The sequence below is a fragment of the Oryx dammah genome, unplaced genomic scaffold (assembly GCF_014754425.2).
Source record: "Oryx dammah isolate SB20612 unplaced genomic scaffold, SCBI_Odam_1.1 HiC_scaffold_27, whole genome shotgun sequence".
Lineage (NCBI taxonomy): Eukaryota > Metazoa > Chordata > Mammalia > Artiodactyla > Bovidae > Oryx > Oryx dammah.
In genome coordinates this window covers 108510124-108528537 of record NW_024070211.1, presented here as the reverse complement: position 1 = coordinate 108528537, position 18414 = coordinate 108510124, and the positions used below count along the sequence as shown (strand labels likewise).

The 18414-nt window shown below is 41.0% G+C and overlaps 1 protein-coding gene across 3 annotated transcripts in view; it reads right to left on the bottom strand.

Annotated features, from left to right (window-relative positions):
• Window positions 1-9165: 9165 nt before the first annotated feature.
• Window positions 9166-18414, bottom strand: part of CERS6 (ceramide synthase 6) — a 314768-nt gene continuing 305519 nt past the window's right edge. The window contains exons 10-11 of one of the 3 annotated variants that reach the window (XM_040229272.1): window positions 18085-18108; window positions 9166-15669 (exon numbers count right to left, since the gene is read on the bottom strand). In XM_040229272.1, coding sequence (XP_040085206.1) covers window positions 15517-15669; window positions 18085-18108 — 177 coding nt within the window. In that variant the 3' untranslated portion in view covers window positions 9166-15516. The remainder of the gene's footprint in view (window positions 15670-18084; window positions 18109-18414) is intronic. The other 2 variants (XM_040229275.1, XM_040229274.1) reach the window with 2 other exon arrangements.

The window sequence follows — 18414 nt, the reverse complement described above, 5'->3', positions numbered from 1 at the left end:
GGCACCTTTGGCAGAAATATCACAGAAACAATGCCGCTTTCTTATTACATCCAATCAAGTGACTAAGATTCCATTTCTATCATTACTGACAGTGTTTACTTAATGGAGATGGCATCTGCCAGGCTTCTTTGCTGTAAAATTGCAACTCCCACCTTTGAGGTTAATAAATATGTAGAAGAGATGTACCTTGAGACTATGCAAAACACCTCATTCCTCATCAAACTTCCCGTTTATTTATTTACTGGTTTATATGAGCTCAGTTTCTCAGGCTCAGTGTCTCAGGCTGGGCCCCACCTTGTATGAACACCCTCTTCACCCCACCGGGGTTCTCCAGGCAGTGCCGTCCTCTCTCTGCAGACATCTCTTAAGCCCATTTGGCCTCCAGCACCCGACTGTGGGCCATCATGACCTGCCCTCCTCACCCCCCACCACCTGGCACAAACATCGTCCTGTTCTGTCCCATCCTAGGAATGAACAGGTCAGAAAGAAAAGAGAAGGGAAGGAAGGGAGAGAGAGGCAGAAGGGGATGTCATCTTTATCTAGTCGCTCAGTCTTGTCCAATTCTTTGTGACTCTTTGTGACCTCATGGACTGTAGCCTGCCATGCTCCTCTGTCCGTGGGATTTTTTTCAGGCAAAAATACTGGAATGCTGCTGCTGCTGCTGCTGCTGCGAAGTCGCTTCAGTCATGTCCGACTCTGTGCAATCCCAGAGATGGCAGCCCACCAGGCTCCCCCATCCCTGGGATTCTCAAGGCAAGAACACTGGAATGGGTTGCCATTTCCTTCTCCAGTGCATGAAAGTGAAAAGGGAAATCGCTCAGTTGTGTCCGACTCTTAGTGACCCCATGGACTGTAGCCCACCAGGCTCCTCCATCCATGGGATTTTCCAGGGAAGAGTACTGGAGTGGGGTGCCATTGCCTTCTCCGAATACTGGAATGGGTTGCCATTTTCTCTTTCAGGGAATTTTCCTGACCCAGGAAATACATAAATACATAAATAATAAACCCATCATTATTATTAACATCATTGTACTTCTTTCTATCTTTGTTATCAGTGAATTGTTTGCTGGCTTATCCTCTTCCTTGTATTGTTCTGCTCTGGGCATTTTCCAAGGTTCCAGTTTAGAAGGCAACAGAGGAATGACTCAGAGCTCCAACTACGTTATCTGCATCACTGCTTTCTGATTCTGAGACCCAGGCAGGGTTCTTATTCTCTTTATACATCTGTCTCTCTCTCTGAAAAAAAATTAAAATAATAATGGTACCTGGTTGTAGTCCCATCTTTCCAATTTTGGGCAGACATTTCCAAATGAATGGACTCACATCAGCTCAAATTCAAAATGTAAAAATCATAAAAAAAAAAAAATGTAAAAATCAGCTTATTTTCCCCTTACAAAACATATTCATCTTCCTGAAGCCCCTATTTCTGTAAATGCACACATTCATGCTACAAGCATTTATCGAGCACTTACTGTTAGCAAGCATGGTGGCTAAGAATCCAGATATAAAAAGCAAGGTCTTTGCCCCCAAGATGATTAGAGTGGTTATGTGGTAGTGGTAGTGTGGTGGAGTGGATGCTTAGTGAGGAAGATAGTGTGATGAGCACTCTGATGGAGTTAAATGGTGGCATCTTTTCTTCTCTAGGAAGAGTACCACATTCCAAGAGACTAAGGCTTTCTAGCCGGTGGCCCACACAGAGTTAGCTGGATGGAGACGAGGGCCAAGGTCTTCTAGGCAGAGTGAGCAACATGGCCAAAGAGCTGCAGATACAATGCAGCACAGCATGTTCTGAGACCACAGCCTTGAGAAACAGATCCAGAGAGGTCGTGGGGAGGGATGAGGATGGAGTGAAGGTGACCGGGTTCAGGGGGCACTGCTGAGGGCTTACTCATCGGTTCTCCTAAACCCTTTGTCTCAGATGACCTTCTTCCCACGTGACTCACCCAAATCCTACCATTCTTTTAAAAAACTATTTTATTTTATTTATTATTTATGTATTTGGATGTACTGGTCTTAGTTACACATGACCTTCGATGGGGCATGCAGGATCTTCTGGGCATGCAGGATCTTCCAGGCGTGGCACTTGAGATCTAGTTCCACGACGAGGGATCAAACCCAGGCCCCTTGCACTGGAAGCATAGAGTTGTAGCCACTGGACCATTCGGGGAGTCCTGTGAATCCTATCCATTATTGTTGACTTTCTCCCTGAGACCTTTTCTTATCTGATCTTGAAACAACTTCCCTCTTCTCCTAACTTTTCTGGCAATAACTATCCTATAGTGTATTTCATATGATGATGATAATAATGTCTTATATATGTAGAGGAGTCACAGTCTTCAAAAGCATTTTATCTTTATCATAAAGTTTGATCTGCATAATAGAACAAGTACCATTTCTTTTACAGCTTTGTTGACCCATTAAAGTGACCACTGCTTGTGCCTTGCTCCTCTAAGTAGGTTGAGAACTCCTTCAATTCAGCAGCTTTGCCTTCGTCTTATTTCTCTCTCTCACAATGCCTACCAGAAAGTCTCACAGAGAAGTGGTGCTCAAGGCATGTATTGACTTACGATTGATGTGAATTTCACTGAAGTTGTTAATACTGTAGTTCTGTGTGTTTTTAGCTAGCATAGCATATATTATCTTATATATCCTAGGGAATGACTTGTAAGTGGTATAACTAAGAAACGGCAGCACTCAAGTATAGTATGTCAAGGCTCTGTTCTAGGAACCATCTAGTGCCCTCAGCTGAGAGGAAAAAACGCTCATTACCTTAAAAACCTTTGAGGACCCTTTGAGATCATCTTTGGTGATGTGGTTCCATATGGCCTGGCTGGCTTACTGGGTAGTTACTAGTAGCATGGGTCAGTAAAAGAATCAGGGGTTTAATTTCAAGTAATCTAATGAACAGATCTAAGATCTGATCTAAGATCTGGGATCTAAGTAATCTCAGTTATGACTCAAAAAAGAAGAGATGATAATTGCCCTTATTTTTTCCTATAACTTCCTACCTCTGTAGCACTTCATCCCTACTCACCCTTAGGAGTACTTCCCTAGAGATTTGCAGCTGAGTCTTAAAACCCAGACTCTGAATAATAATTTGCGCTACCTAGATACCTTCTATGGAGAAGGCAATGGTAACCCACTCCAGTACTCTTGCCTGGAAAATCCCATGGACAGAGGGGCCTGGTAGGCTTCAGTCCATGGGGTTTCGAAGAGTCAGACACGACTGAGTGACTTCACTTTTACTTTTCACTTTCATGCATTGGAGAAGGAAATGGCAACCCACTCCAGGGTTCTTGCCTGGAGAATCCCAGGGACAGCAGAGCCGGTGGGCTGCTGTCTATGGGGTCTCACAGAGTCCGACATGACTGAAGCGACTTAGCAGATACCTTCTATACTTCTAATCTGCAATGTATTGAGTTACTGAACTGCTTGAATTGGCTCCTTTTAAACCTGTGTTCTGGGTTATATGTGTGCCCGTTCAAGCTCCCAGGGTGAGGCTGAGGAAAGACATGTGTGCTTTGTGAAGTGGAACACCGCAGTGAACTTGGAAAATTGAGTTCAGTCATTGATGTATTAGGCTTATTGAGAATTTTCCCTAAGAAAGGCCTCTGATGTAGTTGAGAGCACTAAACGATATAATGTTGAAAACAGGGAAAATACGAATGAAAACTGCAGGGGAAAACATTTGAAATCTGTAAGAAAAATTAAAGGTGGTAATTAAAAAAAGCCAGTGGACAATTCAAATGCAGTAGAAATCTGGGCATCTGAGGTCTGCAGAAACAAAGGCAAACATTGGAAGAAGTGTATTGCACTAGGAATATACATATTATATATATTTATTATATATATAATATAATATATATATTTTGAAATCACTCAGATTTCAAGTCTCAGTTCTACTGCCTGACAGCTGGGTGACAAAGATACTTAACTTCTTTGAGTTATAGTTTCTGCCTTTGTAAGTTGTGGGTGATTGTGGTATGCTGGTAAATATTTAATAACTGGATCATACAAACAGACAAAATCTCAGTTTGCAGGTTTTGCCCATTTTCATAGAGTAAATTCTCCCACCACAACCAATTTCAAGCTGCCCATTTAATACCACTAAACATATTCTTGGGAAGAAGTGCATGGTAGCACACCGTCATACTTCAAGAGCATAGGTGATAGTAAAATGTATGAAAATAATTAGAAAGGGATTTTTTTTAGTATTTTCTATATTTAACATATAATTTTAAATTATAAGTTTATATAATTTTAATAATGGCTATTTAACAACCAGTTTGCAAAATTCCAGGATATTTAACAATCAGCTCAAACAAGCTTTGTTCAGGCAAATGTTATGGTGCTTTCGGCTGTGAGTTCAGTGTCAATGAATTAGAAATATATTTTACATACAAGTGTCTTTAAACAAAAACATGTGTAAAACAAAAGTTATGTATTGATCAGTTGATGCAAACACTGTGGCCAGAGGCTCTCAGGAAACCAGCCCCATATTTTTCTCACGGGAGTGGTAATTAACACTGAGTTTATAGAACATCACCCCTGAGAGTAACAAGAATCAAGTGTAACTGCCTTTTTGGGGATGGTTTGATTAAGACAGTTCTGCACTTAGCACAATGCCTGCACACAGTAGGAAAGCCCTAGGAGGTGCCCTTTCTTCTGCATCTTGACTTCCCTGCCTGGGGAGTCTGTGCTAAACCTTGCAGGCTAGCTCAGTCACACCCATCAGCTATGAAATCTACAAATAGCAAGTGTTGTTATTGTTGGATGCTCACCTCCTTCAGGGAGCATTTGTGATCATCCATCAATTTACAGCCCATTAGATGCCTTTGAACAACACAAAGAAAGGTGTTAACTGTAACAACACAGAAGAACTACACTCAGTCAGGTAGTTTGCCCTCCTCCCCAAGTTTCTCCCCTGGCTGATGGTGGCCAATCCCTCACCTTTTTTCAAACTGCTTTCCTTAAAGGAAACTGGAGGCTTTTCCTGTACCAGAGCTCAGTAAAATCTTCTACCTTTCATTCTCTGTCCAAACTCAGTTTGTTGCCTGAGGGTTGAATCCTCAGTGATGCTCAGCCCTTTATTTCTTCCAATAGCCATGCGGCCATCACCCTGCCTTATCACGTGATGCCCACCACACCGCTGCACACACCACTGACCTGCTCCAAGTTGGAGCAGTTTTTCCAGTCATGGTTAGGATCGGCATTATTTAAAGTAATGTTCCAGTCATGGTTAGCATGGTCATCATTTTAAAAGCCATGTTCTCTTTTTCATGAAAAATGACAGCATATCAGATTATGTTATTCTTGCTTAAGTCCTTGAAAGATTTCCCATTACTCTTACCTAAAACTGCCCTCCTTACTCTGGCACACAGACTCTGTTGCTCCCTAACTTTTGAATGTCAACACCTGCACTCTCCTCCTTGTTTATCTTGCTTCATCACATTGGCCTTCTCACTGCTCCTTGAACTTACAAGTCTGTTCCCACATCGGAACCTTTGAGTTTCAGGCTTCTGCTGCCTGGTCTACAGCCACCCAAGTTCCTCCTCCAGCCACTCCTGCCAGTCACGTGCGTGCTCAGTCGTGTCCGGCTCTGCAGCCCCGGAGATTGTAGCCCACCAGGCTTCTCTGTCCATGATATTTTTCAGGCAAGGATACCGGAGTGGGTTGCTGTCCTCGCCCATGGAATCTTACCAACCCAAGGATCAAACCCCCATCTCCTGCATCTCTTGCACTGCAGGCAGATTCTTGCCCATGAGCCACTGGGGAAGCCCCCCTGACAGTCACATCTCAGCCCAAATCTGCAAGGTGTCTGTGACTGTGTAGTCTGACGAGCCCTGGCAGAACCATGCAATCGCTTCGTTCCTTCATTACTTTTATCCATTGTCATTATGTGACATCAATGTGTTTTATGGGTTAAATTGTGTCCCCCCGAATTCATATTAAGTCCTAACCCCTAGCACCTCAGGAGGTGACTGCTTTTGCCGATAAGGCCTTGAAAGAGGTGCTTAAGATACTTTTCACATGTATGCATTCTATGTACATTTCCCTAAAAGTCCCTAAAATAGGTTATGTGTATGAATCAGTGTTTATTGCAGAAGATAGAGGATGTTAACTTTTTGCCAAATTACGATATCCTTGAAACTTTGTTTTTTCCCTTTTGTTGGAAAAAAAGAGATTAATATAACAAAAATTTCATCGATGGTTAAAAAAAGAGGTGATTAAGGTAAAATAAGGCTCTTAGGGTAGGCCATGATTCAGAATGACTGCTGTCCTAAAAAGAAGACGTTAGGACACAGACAGATACACAGAGAAAAGACGGTGTGAAGACACCGTAAGAAGGCAAGCCAAGCAGAGGGAACTCTGAAAACAATCAACCCTGCTGACACTTTGATTTCAGACTTTTGTCTCCAGAGCCAGGGGAAGAGGGGGAAGTGATAAATTTCTGTTAAGTCACCCTGTCTGTGATATCTTGTTATGGCAGCCCTGACAAACTAATATTCATCATTTTTTGTTTTTGTTTTTCCCTTTCGTTACTAAATTATAAATTTCATGAAAGCAGGAATTATATGTGTCTTATTCACCCTTCTAGTCTTAATGTCTACAACAATTCCTAGCACCAAATGGGCTTTCTATAAATGTTTTTAAATGATTGATGATTGAAGGATGCATCCAGGAACGTGAGCCTTTGCTCTTCAAGTTATCTCTAGCTATGCCAACTATTATTGTTGTTCAGTTGCTCTGTCATGTCCGACACTTCGCAACCCCACGGATTGTAGCACGCCAGGCTTCCCTGTCCTTCACTATCTCCTGGAGTTTGCTCAGACTCATGTCCATTGAATCAGTGGTGCCATTCAACCATCTCATCCTCTGTCACCCTCTTCTCCTCCTACTTGCAATCTTTCCCAGCATCAGGGTCTTTTCTAATGGGTCAGCTCTTCACATCAGGTGGCCAAAGTAGTGAAGCTTCAGCTTCAGCATCAGTCCTTCCAATGAGTATTCAGGGTTGATTTCCTTTACAATTGACTGGCTTGATCTCCTTGCAGTCCAACGGACTCTCAAGAGTCTTCTCCAGCACCACAGTTCGAAAGCATCAGTTCTTCTGTCTCCACTTTCTTTATGGTCTAACTCTCACAGCCATTCATGACTACTGGAAAAACCATAGCTTTGACTAGTTTTATTACTCATTACTTTAAAAACAAGCAAAACTCTTGCCTAAAGAATTGCTTCAATACTTGTTATGAGCCCCAGAGCTTAGACCTTCTTAACCCATTTTCCCCCCCCCAAATCTAGTTGATTAATTCTGCCAGCTCTTCAACACCCTCTCTGCTGAGTTATTCTGTTTGTTTCTAGTTACTTCTCTAACCTGCATCTTTCTCCGCTTATGTCCTGGGTGCCTGGATCTGTGAAGCTGGTGATGCCGCTTCCCTTATCTGAGTCCTACCACAAACCCTTCAACATTTCTGTCCCTGGCACAAGTGAAAGGATGTAGGCCCACCGCGCCCCTTCTCCCTCAACCCCCTATGACAGGGAAAGACTTGGAGACAAATTGAGAAAATGCTCATCTTGTTTCCTAAGTAATGCAATATTTATTGCTGACAGCTCACATCTCACCAGTGGGTTCTTGTTTCTCCAACATCTTTTGTTAATTGCCTGGCCCTAGACAAGTCTCCAGAAACACCACCAGAACCCAGCTTTATGCTGGTTATTCTGTTTGCTCTTCATTTCCACCCCCTACCAGATCTCTGATCCACATGTGGGAGACTGACCCCTCCTGTTCACATCTCCCTGGGCCCTCATTGGAAGCTTTCCAGCTGAGTGCAGCCAATGGCAGCGTGAGGGTGGGCATAAAGAGAGATATCAGAGGATGTTGGCTCCTCATTCAAGTTTCCAGTCCCCACAGGGCAGCTTCTCCAGCCACCTCCTGTTAATGGCCTCTGGTTACAGCTGAGGGTGGTAACTGCTTCCCATGCTTGCTGGCCTCGGGTGCTTTATCATCCCATGTTTGATCTTATAGTCCTACCCAGGCCTCTGAAAATAGTCCTTTCATTGAAGTTTCTTCCACTTAACCATCTAACAGTGACTTCTGTTTCCTGCCTGGACTCTGAAAGACACTTTACATAATTTTCAAACTGCAGTATTTAGGAATGATATAACTTTTCTTTCCTCAGGTTACAGCGGCTTTGGGGATGTGGTCCTCAGGCTCCATTCACTGAGGTGACTGGTTCTGAGGGACCACCCTGAATGCTGGTGCATGACCCTGCTGTTGGGCTGTCCTGCCATCTTTCACCATTGTTGGCACCGCTGCCACTGCTCCGGGTGAAGCAAGCACGGGGCTGATGGAAACAGAAAGCGCATGTACCCGGATGGATGTTTCCCAGCGGTAAGGAAGGGGGCCCAGAGAAGCCGAGTTGCATCACGACTGTTTGGGAGAGATGCTTGTAGAGTTAGAGCATAGATGCTACGCTATGTTAACAGATCTGGAAGAGTTCCTGGCTTCCCCAAATGATGCATCGCTAATAGTCTTTTTGTGCCTCAGAAAAATTTTGGTGGTTTATTACAGTAACTCATACTTGGAGTCAGAATGTTGTTGGGGGTGGTTATGATATGTGTAATGTTTTTAATAGGGTGTTTGCTTAATTTTTTATAATCCTGGTGGTGAGGGGGGGTGTCTGGTTGAATGTCAGTGCTATTTTTATAGCTCTTGAGATATGAGATGATATAAACTTAGAGCAGAAGAGCCGCTGGGGGAGACAGAGTTACACAGGAAAGAAAAAGAGTGGGAGAAGATTTAACAAAGTGGGGCACGGACCCCGAGAAGATGTTGTCAAGCGCACATTCTTTGAGGGACAATTTTGTGTGTGTTGGGCTTTGTGTTGTTTATCCTAAGTGCCTTTTTTATTGCTTGGAAAAAATCAGTACAGTTTGATATATTTGAACGGATAACTTTGTAAATTCTAGTTTTTCAGAATGAAGTACTATATAAAATTTAACTTGAAGCTTTTATATCTTAATTGTCAAAGTGATATTATAACATAGATATGTTATATATGTACATACAACATATACATATAAGTCTGCTAAATTAACCTTTGTTAAGTGGAGCACAGGGTGTTGGATGGTGAACCAACAACAGAGTCCAACAGACCACAAGAGAACTTGAAATAGAGAGGTTTATTAGTCACAGGTCCTGGGGGCAGTACATGGCACGCCAGGAGGGGCCACACAGGAAGGTCAGGCAGAGTACAGACAGAGAGAAAGAGACAGGATCTGGGGCACATGCCTTTAGCAGGGTGCCTGGGTGCAGAGCCTTGGAGTCCCTGGGCTATGGCCAGTCGGTCAGTTCAAGCCAAAAGAAAGAGGTTTTGGTAAGCCCCCTGCCTTGGGGAGCGTGGGTCTTACCTAAGGGATGCATAAGGCATACAAAAGCACTGGGAGGCGGGAGACTGTTGATCACAAGGGCTGTTGGGGAAGCCATATCAGGGAGTTACATTTGCTTGTGACTCTGGGCTGCTACTCAGGACATGCACCAGTAGGAGGGGCTAGTGTCAAGCTATGGTCCCTGCAGGCTGTTTGCCAAACAAAATGGATGCTGAGATAACAACACCATCAAGTAGCTTAGCTAAATTCTTGACAAAATAACCTATAACAATATATATATATAACGTATAAATACTACATTCCTTTTTCGTAATCATAGCGACTACTGGGATTTGAGGAGGCTTACAGGAAAACTGCAGGATGATGTGAACACTGAAATGAATCTTGTCCAGGAAGATGTGGCACACTACCAATACAAGTTCAGTGGTGCTTACAGAAAAGGGCATTTACTCTGTACTCTTAAGACTTATCTTTATTATGAAAGTGTTTTCAAAGTAAAATGATCCTCATAATAATGACTGCTTCCAGAGATCAAGAATGAATAATTATATTTTCATATAAAAATCAGCAAAATACAGGAACAATACATAAAATAATTCTAATTGGCTAACAGTACATCATTCCATTTCTGACAGAGATGCTCAAGCACTGAACTGTCTTAACAAGTAAGGTTTTGTCACCTATCCTATTTCTCACTGCAAGTTGAAAAAAATCAAATCCCCAAACTAACCACCTCCCTTTTGCATGACACCAAATGGCTATGGAGGTAACTGATCATGTGGGCAAAAAGGAGATGAAAATCATGAGCTTAGAGGCTTTATGAAACTTTGGGAAATCAAACTTGGAGGCTATTTTCCATATTTAAATAAATGAAGCACAAAGTTAAAGTTCCAGAATCACCATATAACTGTTCCTATTACAGGGTGAATTTCTATTTGACAACCAATCTTTAAAAACCCCTATTTTTTTTAAGGGCAGATTTACAATCACAGTTTAAAAAAACTGTTGTAGATCCAAAAGAAAAAAAAAATTGTCTCTATAAAACCTAATTTTCACTTAAAATAGAAATCACACCAACAGCTGTCATTCCCTGGTTTCCAGGCCATGCAACACATACCAAAATAAGAAGCCAAGCTCTCCTTGACTTGTGTTGAGGAAAACAGGCTCATATGGGCACAATATTTTTTTTTTTAATGGAATCAGAGAAGGAAGTGTGATACACAACTGATCCAATGGTTATTTGGAAATTGATAGCAGATAAGAGACAATATTTTAGATTTATTTTATTATGAGTTCCAGATTTAAAAGGTGAGTGAAAGATAAGCAAGCTAGATCTTAGGCTAACAGTCCCTTCCCATTCCTTCCTGGGCACTCTTGAGATGTCTAGTCTTGTGGAGACATCATATTATGTGTCATCTGCTCGCAGAGACTTGTACGTCTTTGATTGGATGGGGAGCTTAGCTTATGGACATTTGGTCATGTGTTCCATTCAAAGGCTTCAGGTTGAACTCACATTGGAAAGACTAAGGTACTCTTTTGGGTGATTACAGATCTTATTAATAGCTACTTATAATGTTTTATGTTCTTTAATACAATTTTCTCCACAAAAAACAGCATCAGGTATGCTTCCAGTGAGCATATGTGAGGCATTTCAAGAGCACAGAGTGGACAGGTGGACATCTACTTGTCCATTACCTCCTTAATATCTACTGATCGCCCCCTAGGGGACGGGAGGGGACCATGCATGCAAATACAAACCACAGGGCCTGTTTCCAGACTATTAAAAGGGAAGAATTAAACTGTGGCCACAGTGAACCAGTGTTAGTCACTATCTGGTAATTTGAAAATGGTACAATTTCATTTTACCAAGAGAAATTTAAACCTACGAGGACAACAGTAATGTCACTTAAAAAAATATCCTGCTGCACTTTGCATGAACTGTTTGTGATTGACAGTACTCCTTTCATGGATAGGACACTGGTGCAGACTTTGATCTGATTTGATTTTTTCTTATTTGAACACTAGAAACATTTCAGGGCTACTAATGTTTATCTACAAAGCAGGAATCAGCCAAAGACAAAGGGGGGGGGGGAAAGTAAGCTAATTAGAATCTTAAGACCTCAAATAGCATGTGAAATGTAAACATTTAATCTCTTACTTCTAAAGAATTTCTTGAAACCTCTTTGGACACAATGATATCATAGGACATACTAATAAAGAGAATTATTTAATACCTTTGTAACTATTCTGTATAATTTTCATACTTCAAATTAAGAAAAAATGCTCAAATATTCAGGCAACTTTGGCATTAACATCTCCAAGTAAGGGACAAAAATAACTACCAATGCAAAAATCATGAACAGCTCATGGGTGTCCCTTAAGTTCTCTTGGAAGAGCTCTTTTTTAAAAACTCGGGTGTGCTGAAATGAAATATGGTTTACTTCAGCCCAAATAACAATGAGGTTGAAATATACAGAGTGGAAAATTCAGACCCTTTCTACCCAAGGTGCAAGTGTGCAGTTTGTTCAAATTCAAACTCTGTCAAATACTCAGAATGAAAGTTTGGCAACAAAACAGGACATTTTCAGGTTTACCTGTTATTTTGGCTACAGGTGACCTAATTTTATCCCACTAAAGAGTTACTTCTCTCACCCAATTGCTTGTTTACTTTGGAGAGTCTACCTTCCTTCCTAGTTCATCTTTGTCAGATGCCTGTTTCATTATCTGATGGTATCTCAGGACACCATCTGTCCAGCAGCCGAGCAGGATCTGAATGTTAATAAAATCCTTGGGTGAAGCAGAAATGTTGTGCATTTTCCTCAACACTTACTTTAATAATCCAAAATATGGATAGCTGCTCCCCTACTCTCAACATTTGAAACACTTAATTTGGAAATGGGGACTACTTAGATGCTGACCTGTAGGGCCTTCATGATCTGAACTCTGAGGCAAAGAGGCTGAAAGGAGTCTTCCCCTCTCAGCTGTGGAGATGGTGTGAACAGGCAGTACAAAGGGAGGTGGAAAGTTTCTATTGCACATGGTAGATGGTTTTCATGAAGAGAGTATGGATAAGGATGAGTCAGTGATGTTTTGGTTTTATCATGTTTTTTTGAGAAACCTACATGTACATACACAGATCACACATTTTTATATCATTTATTGACCCAAGGCCAAATTCTACTTCAATTTCTACATTTCTCTCCCTCTAATTGGTCTAGAGAAGCTATAGAATTGGAGAATAAAATATTACTTTTTCTAGATTCCTTCCTACATACCCCTTTGTACCTTGGGAAGATTTGAATATGACCAGGACAGGCTAAGTCAATTAATGGGAAACAACATTCCTACTAACCTACAGCTGACATTACAATACACACTTCCAAAGCTATGGCCTGGCACAGGTAGAAGATAAGAGATCTCACAGATTTTCTCTCTCAGGTTTATCAGGCCACCATGGGAGAGCGGCAGACAGAGATACATTATTCTTTATCTCAAAAGACCTACAAACACCATTTTGATGAATCAAAAAGAACTCTTTGCCTTAAAATGCAAAATGAAACACAAATGTATTGATACATAGAAGACTGCATTGTTACTGTCAGTGGTCAGGGAGGCTCTGAGAATTCCCAATTCTCCTTCTAAGTGACTTTTGGGAAGAACAAAAGTCAGATGTTCAGATGTCTTTGCTAAGGACAGGCTATTTTCTTCATGTCATGCAAGTCTTCTAAACCTTTAATTTACAAGCAGATCTTTTGAAGTTATTCTTCTACACTAAAGAGTGTCAAATGACCCAAACAGAAGCACATTGTGGCTTTCTGGTTTATTTCACCCATCAGAGGACTTGCTGTAGATACTAAAGCAAGGCACGAGGCTTTCTTCTGTTCCATATTTTAGCTGAGAAGACATTTTCACCTTATCAAAAATTTTCAGCTATAACATGATTGCTGCTTTACTTTTTATATATCTGCATTTTAGCAGATGTTTAGATGACTTGACAAGTACTTTTCATATTTAATGACTGGTGTTACAACTTGACCATCCATAAATTACTCTCCTAGACATACCCCTGTTCTGTGAAATAAAATAATAAGGTTTTCCAAGAAGAGTTAATTATACCATTTCGTCAACAAAAAAGGAGACATATTTCTAAGGCCCTTCAATTATTACTATGGACCATACAAGAAACACATTATTTTATAAATAGGTGGGAAGAGATTTAACATTTACAGTGTGAGGTTTTGTTTGGGAGCATTCTTTTAACAATTAGCAATCATGGTGCACATTGTGGGCACAGAGTTTTACTTCCATTAAAAAAAAAATTGAATTGAATGTGAGTGGCTTTGGGCAGGACTGCACTTTTTAGTACTTTGCTGTCTCTTTCACTAGTCCTGACCTGCACATTGATATCACTTTGTGGTTTTGGATTCTTTGTTTCAGGAGACAGTCTTCCTGATTTATGAAATAAGTATTTATAATAACTTTTTATTCCCTTTTACTAAAAGCTGGAAGAAAAGAGATAAAATCTTTGGTTTATGTGTATGGTTTTCTTATCTATACGTAAATAACACTGCCCTGTAGGAGATGACAGACACTTATTTTTTCAGTAGTCTTTCTCGTTTACTGGGTAGAATTTTTGTTGCTTTTTTTTTTCTGGAAATAGTTCCATTTGAACAAAAATTCCTGGAAAATGAACAAGTCGTTCAAAGAAGCAGACAAAAGGACCTACAGTGTAACACTGCTCAGTTTCTAGTAACAGGAAATTCTGTTATGTTAGGGTTATGTTTAAGGAGAAAAGACAAAGGGTAAAATGGTCTTATTCTCACTGGCTTTATTTTGCCCAGAAAAAAAAAAAAAAAAAAAACAAGATCAAATACTAGATAGGGTGCTTTCTTGAAAGCTGGTTGCAGGAATGTGCTTTGCACTAGAGGTGACTTTTGGCAACTCTTGGAAGTCCCCTTTTTCTGTCCCCAAATATACTTAGCTTCTTTTTTTCATACCATAGTGGAAGACTGCACTGATTAAAGGGGTAGTGGTAAAACCTGGTTGAAATCTGCTGCTCTCTTTTGTATTATTCTCAGGTCATGGGACAAATTCCCAGTTGGAAGACTGATTTCTTTGTGACCATGAACTTAAGTCTTCCTTCAGAGCTGGAGCACTGACCCTGTAATGGAGAACAAAGGAAAAAAAAGTCTCCGTAACCTAAAAAGTTAATCCCCAACCAGCTACCATTCTCACTGAAGAAACTTTGGCTGTGTGCGCAAGAAATGAAGTCTATTCCAAAGCAATTTAATACATACAAAACAATTTTAAGTCCTCCAATAACCACACTCTATTTGGAACAGCTAATTGACCATGAAAGGCTTCCCTCGTAGCTTAGTTGGTAAAGACGCTACCTGCAGTGCAGGAGACCGGGGTTCGATTGCAACCCACTCCAGTGTTCTTGCCTGGAGAATCCCATGGACAGGGGAGTCTGGCAGGCTACAGTCCATGGGGTCACAAGAGTCGGGCACGACTTCACGACTAAACCACCACCACCACCAACTGACCATGAAAAATGACAATTACAAAACTGAGCTCATCCTGTTTCAACTTTACACTGGGAGAAAGGTCACTTGAGACCGAATAGGCCATTTCAGAATGGGCATTGTGACACAAAGAGAGCAAACCTATTTGGAGCTGCACGAGAATCTTGCACTGGGTTTTGCTTGCTCTAAGTGACCAATTAAGCTGATGCTCCTAGTGGACTAGGTCACAGCAAGAAAGGGGTAGAAGCCAACGGAGTGTCTCCCTCACCGTCATGAACCCAGAGAGTAAAAAGAGTGAGGAAACCCTCTTTTGTCCACAGATTTACAAACAAATACAAAAAGAAAATAAATAATATTCTAAGACAGTACAAATGCAAATACCGTTCCCTTGTGTCAATTACATAAAGCATGCCTACACATACAGAATGGTAATTCTTCTTCATTCACAGACAGGACATATGGCAGTGCACTATTCAAAATGCTTTGATAATCCTAATTTTTGTTTCTGGTGCTGAGAGATTATGAAAGGAACTGCATTTGCAATTTATTAAATACTTCCAGGAATGAACAGTTCACTTTGTTTGGGACTTGTAGTTTTGAGTAATTAATCATCCATGGCACAAGCGCCAGTGAGGAGATACCCGTTGGTACCACTGGTCCCATTGGTGGTGGTCGCAGTATGGGAGTTCTTTCCTGGAGGTTCCGAGTCCTCCTCATCTGAGCTAGACTCAATATCACTTCGATCATCCTTGGACACCTGTGGAACACAAGAAGGTGAGTGCAGCCGGCTCTGAAGAAATCATAAAGGTATAGCATGCTCAGAAGTACATGCAATCATACATAAAGGAAAACATCTAAGTATTTAAAAAGTCAAACAGGATAGGAACATTGCCAGAGTAATACGCTCCTCTTCATTGGAGACTTCAGAACAAAGTCAGTGATCAAGGAATGTAGGTGGACTTAGGCATCACAGGGGGTTAGCCTTGCTGATTTCCTTAAGTTACCTTTGGATATTTAGAATGTACTAGACCGAACCCCACTCTTGCTGGCAAAATAGCGTATCATACTACTAGAATGGCACTATAGGAACCTGGTACAAATAGAACTACTTATTCTTTGATGATCACATTCTCTCTGAGAATCCTTTAGAGTCAGCTCTCAATTACATAATGGAGATATGTACTAGCTCTGATCATTAAAACATCATTCTTATTTGGCTTTTTAATGTTTTCTTGTATGATTTAATTTGTCTTTCTGTCTGCTAGAATTAAGTAGAAATTTTGTTTTATATACAACATAACAACTAATGGCAGCAGGAGGCACTGGGGGTACTCGCTGGGTAAGGAATAGTTTAAAATATTTCCCAAGAAAAATTTAGTGACCGGATCATCATGAATTGACTCCCATCATTCCAGACTTCTTCCATCCTCCATTTAGACTCATCCAGTCATGAGGATGACTTGGCATCAGGATATAAGTCTATACATTTCCATAAAGAATGAAAAAAAACCATATAGTCTCATAAGGAGGTAACATAGGAAGAAATTAAGGAAATACTCTACTGCTTTTAAATTAAAATAGTTTGTACCTCCTACTTTATGCCTACAAACATAGTGAACATTTATCCCAACAGGCCTTAACACCCCTGAGTAACTGAGTGGCAATAGGGACCTGGTGGCTTGTTTGGCTTCAAAGAATGTTTCCCAATCTAGTCCCTTTCGATTCTCTAAGAGCTGGGCTGAAAAGCTGGCAGAGTCTCCTGGGAAGCATTTCAGAATGAACTGAGGGATTTCCTACATCTCATTCTCTCTGTGTCACTGCTACCCTCCAACTGGAAAACCCTGGAATCCACTGCACTCCCAACCTGAGAAGCCCCGCTTCCTGCAGGACAATTATCACCTCTATCAGGTGGGGTGGGTTTGGGAGAAGGTGAGAACTGAGGACTGCTGCTCCAGCCTAAGCAGAGATGATTGAGTAAATATGTAAAAATGGATCTCACTCTAATGGCCCTTGAGATGAGACTTAGCTCACAAGGACCATCTCCAAGAAGATTTAGATACTGAAACACCAAAAGGACTGGATTATAAGGATACTTTAACTTAAAAGATGGGTCACAAAGACAGCATTAAAATAAAAGCTCCACTACATTTAGCAATCCATTAGTCGTAAATTAAGCTGCTAATGGGAAAGAAAACTCCAGTTTCAAAGAGTGATTAATTTACATTTGCATGCTTAGTAAGATTATTTTTAATTGCATTTGGAAAAAAATTTATACTTAAGTTACCTTCAAAGAAAGGAACAGTTTAGAGTATCTTAAAATAACGCACAGGAATATAAAGCCCATGACTCGTGGCTAAAATTTTGAAGCCTGAGATCTGGAATAAAATTGATTGCCTCCTTGAAAAGTTGAAGGACTAAGCTCAAGAGAAGACAATATACCTGGTAGAAATAGCAGTGCAATAAGCCACAAATTATCTAATCTATGGCCCCCTTGCATTTTCAGTTACCATTATCATATTGACAGTATTGTGCAATTTGTATGCAAATGAGGACAGGAGAGGCTTTTTGTTGTTGTTCTTTTTGTTAGTAGAAATACATGCTCATTTTAGAGTAGGAGGTCATAGAGAAAGAGACAAACTTTTGCTTCTAAACAATTCATTGCTCTAATTATTTTCAATTTACATAGGAGATGATGCCAAGTATAGGCTTCATACTATGTGACTCGATGCCCCGAGCCCCCATGGCAGGTGCTTACGGAGGACAAAGTGGTCAGGCGCTGTCCTGCAGCCCAGGGCAGGCTTGGCAAAGAGCTGATGCTCAGACCTCCCTGCTGGATCATGCTGATCCTCTCCTCAGCTTAGTTCTGCTTCTCCTACTTCACTTTGGTCTATTTCTGTTTTTCAACCAATGTTGAACACCAGTGAAAGAAATCCACTTCTTTCTCTATTGGATCATGCAAAATTTAGCAGAATGCAGGCTCACACAAAAGGGCACCAACTGAGCTGTCCCTAGCATCCCTCACAGCTGGTGGGAGCCACACCTTGGTTAGAGCCTCTAGGCAGTGTCAACAGATTAGACAGAACAATATGCATGGAGACAAAAGCACCAGAGTGTTGCTCCAAAAGGCTAACGTGGAAGCCAGGATGGAGAGAGAGAGGGGTGGGAAACTTACATGTAAAGGGTTCCACTTCCCAGACTTCCAGGTGGGCAGAAAGAAGAGAACAAACAACGAAAGTAAGAAAATGTTGCAGAGAATGTTCCAGAAAAGTCACTGCTCTACACAGAGGGGTTGAGGCCCAGGATGCTTTATTATGAGCCCCATTTTTATCCAAAGAGATTTAACTAAATATTTACTGGCAAGTTATAAATGGTCAGAATGCATCAAGTAACACTTCTGATAAGAGTTATTAAATTTCTGTTTAATATAAGTATAATCAGAGAAGGACCAAAGGAGATAGAGAAAGGGAGAACAGGAACACAGTAAATAATGTCTTTCCATGAA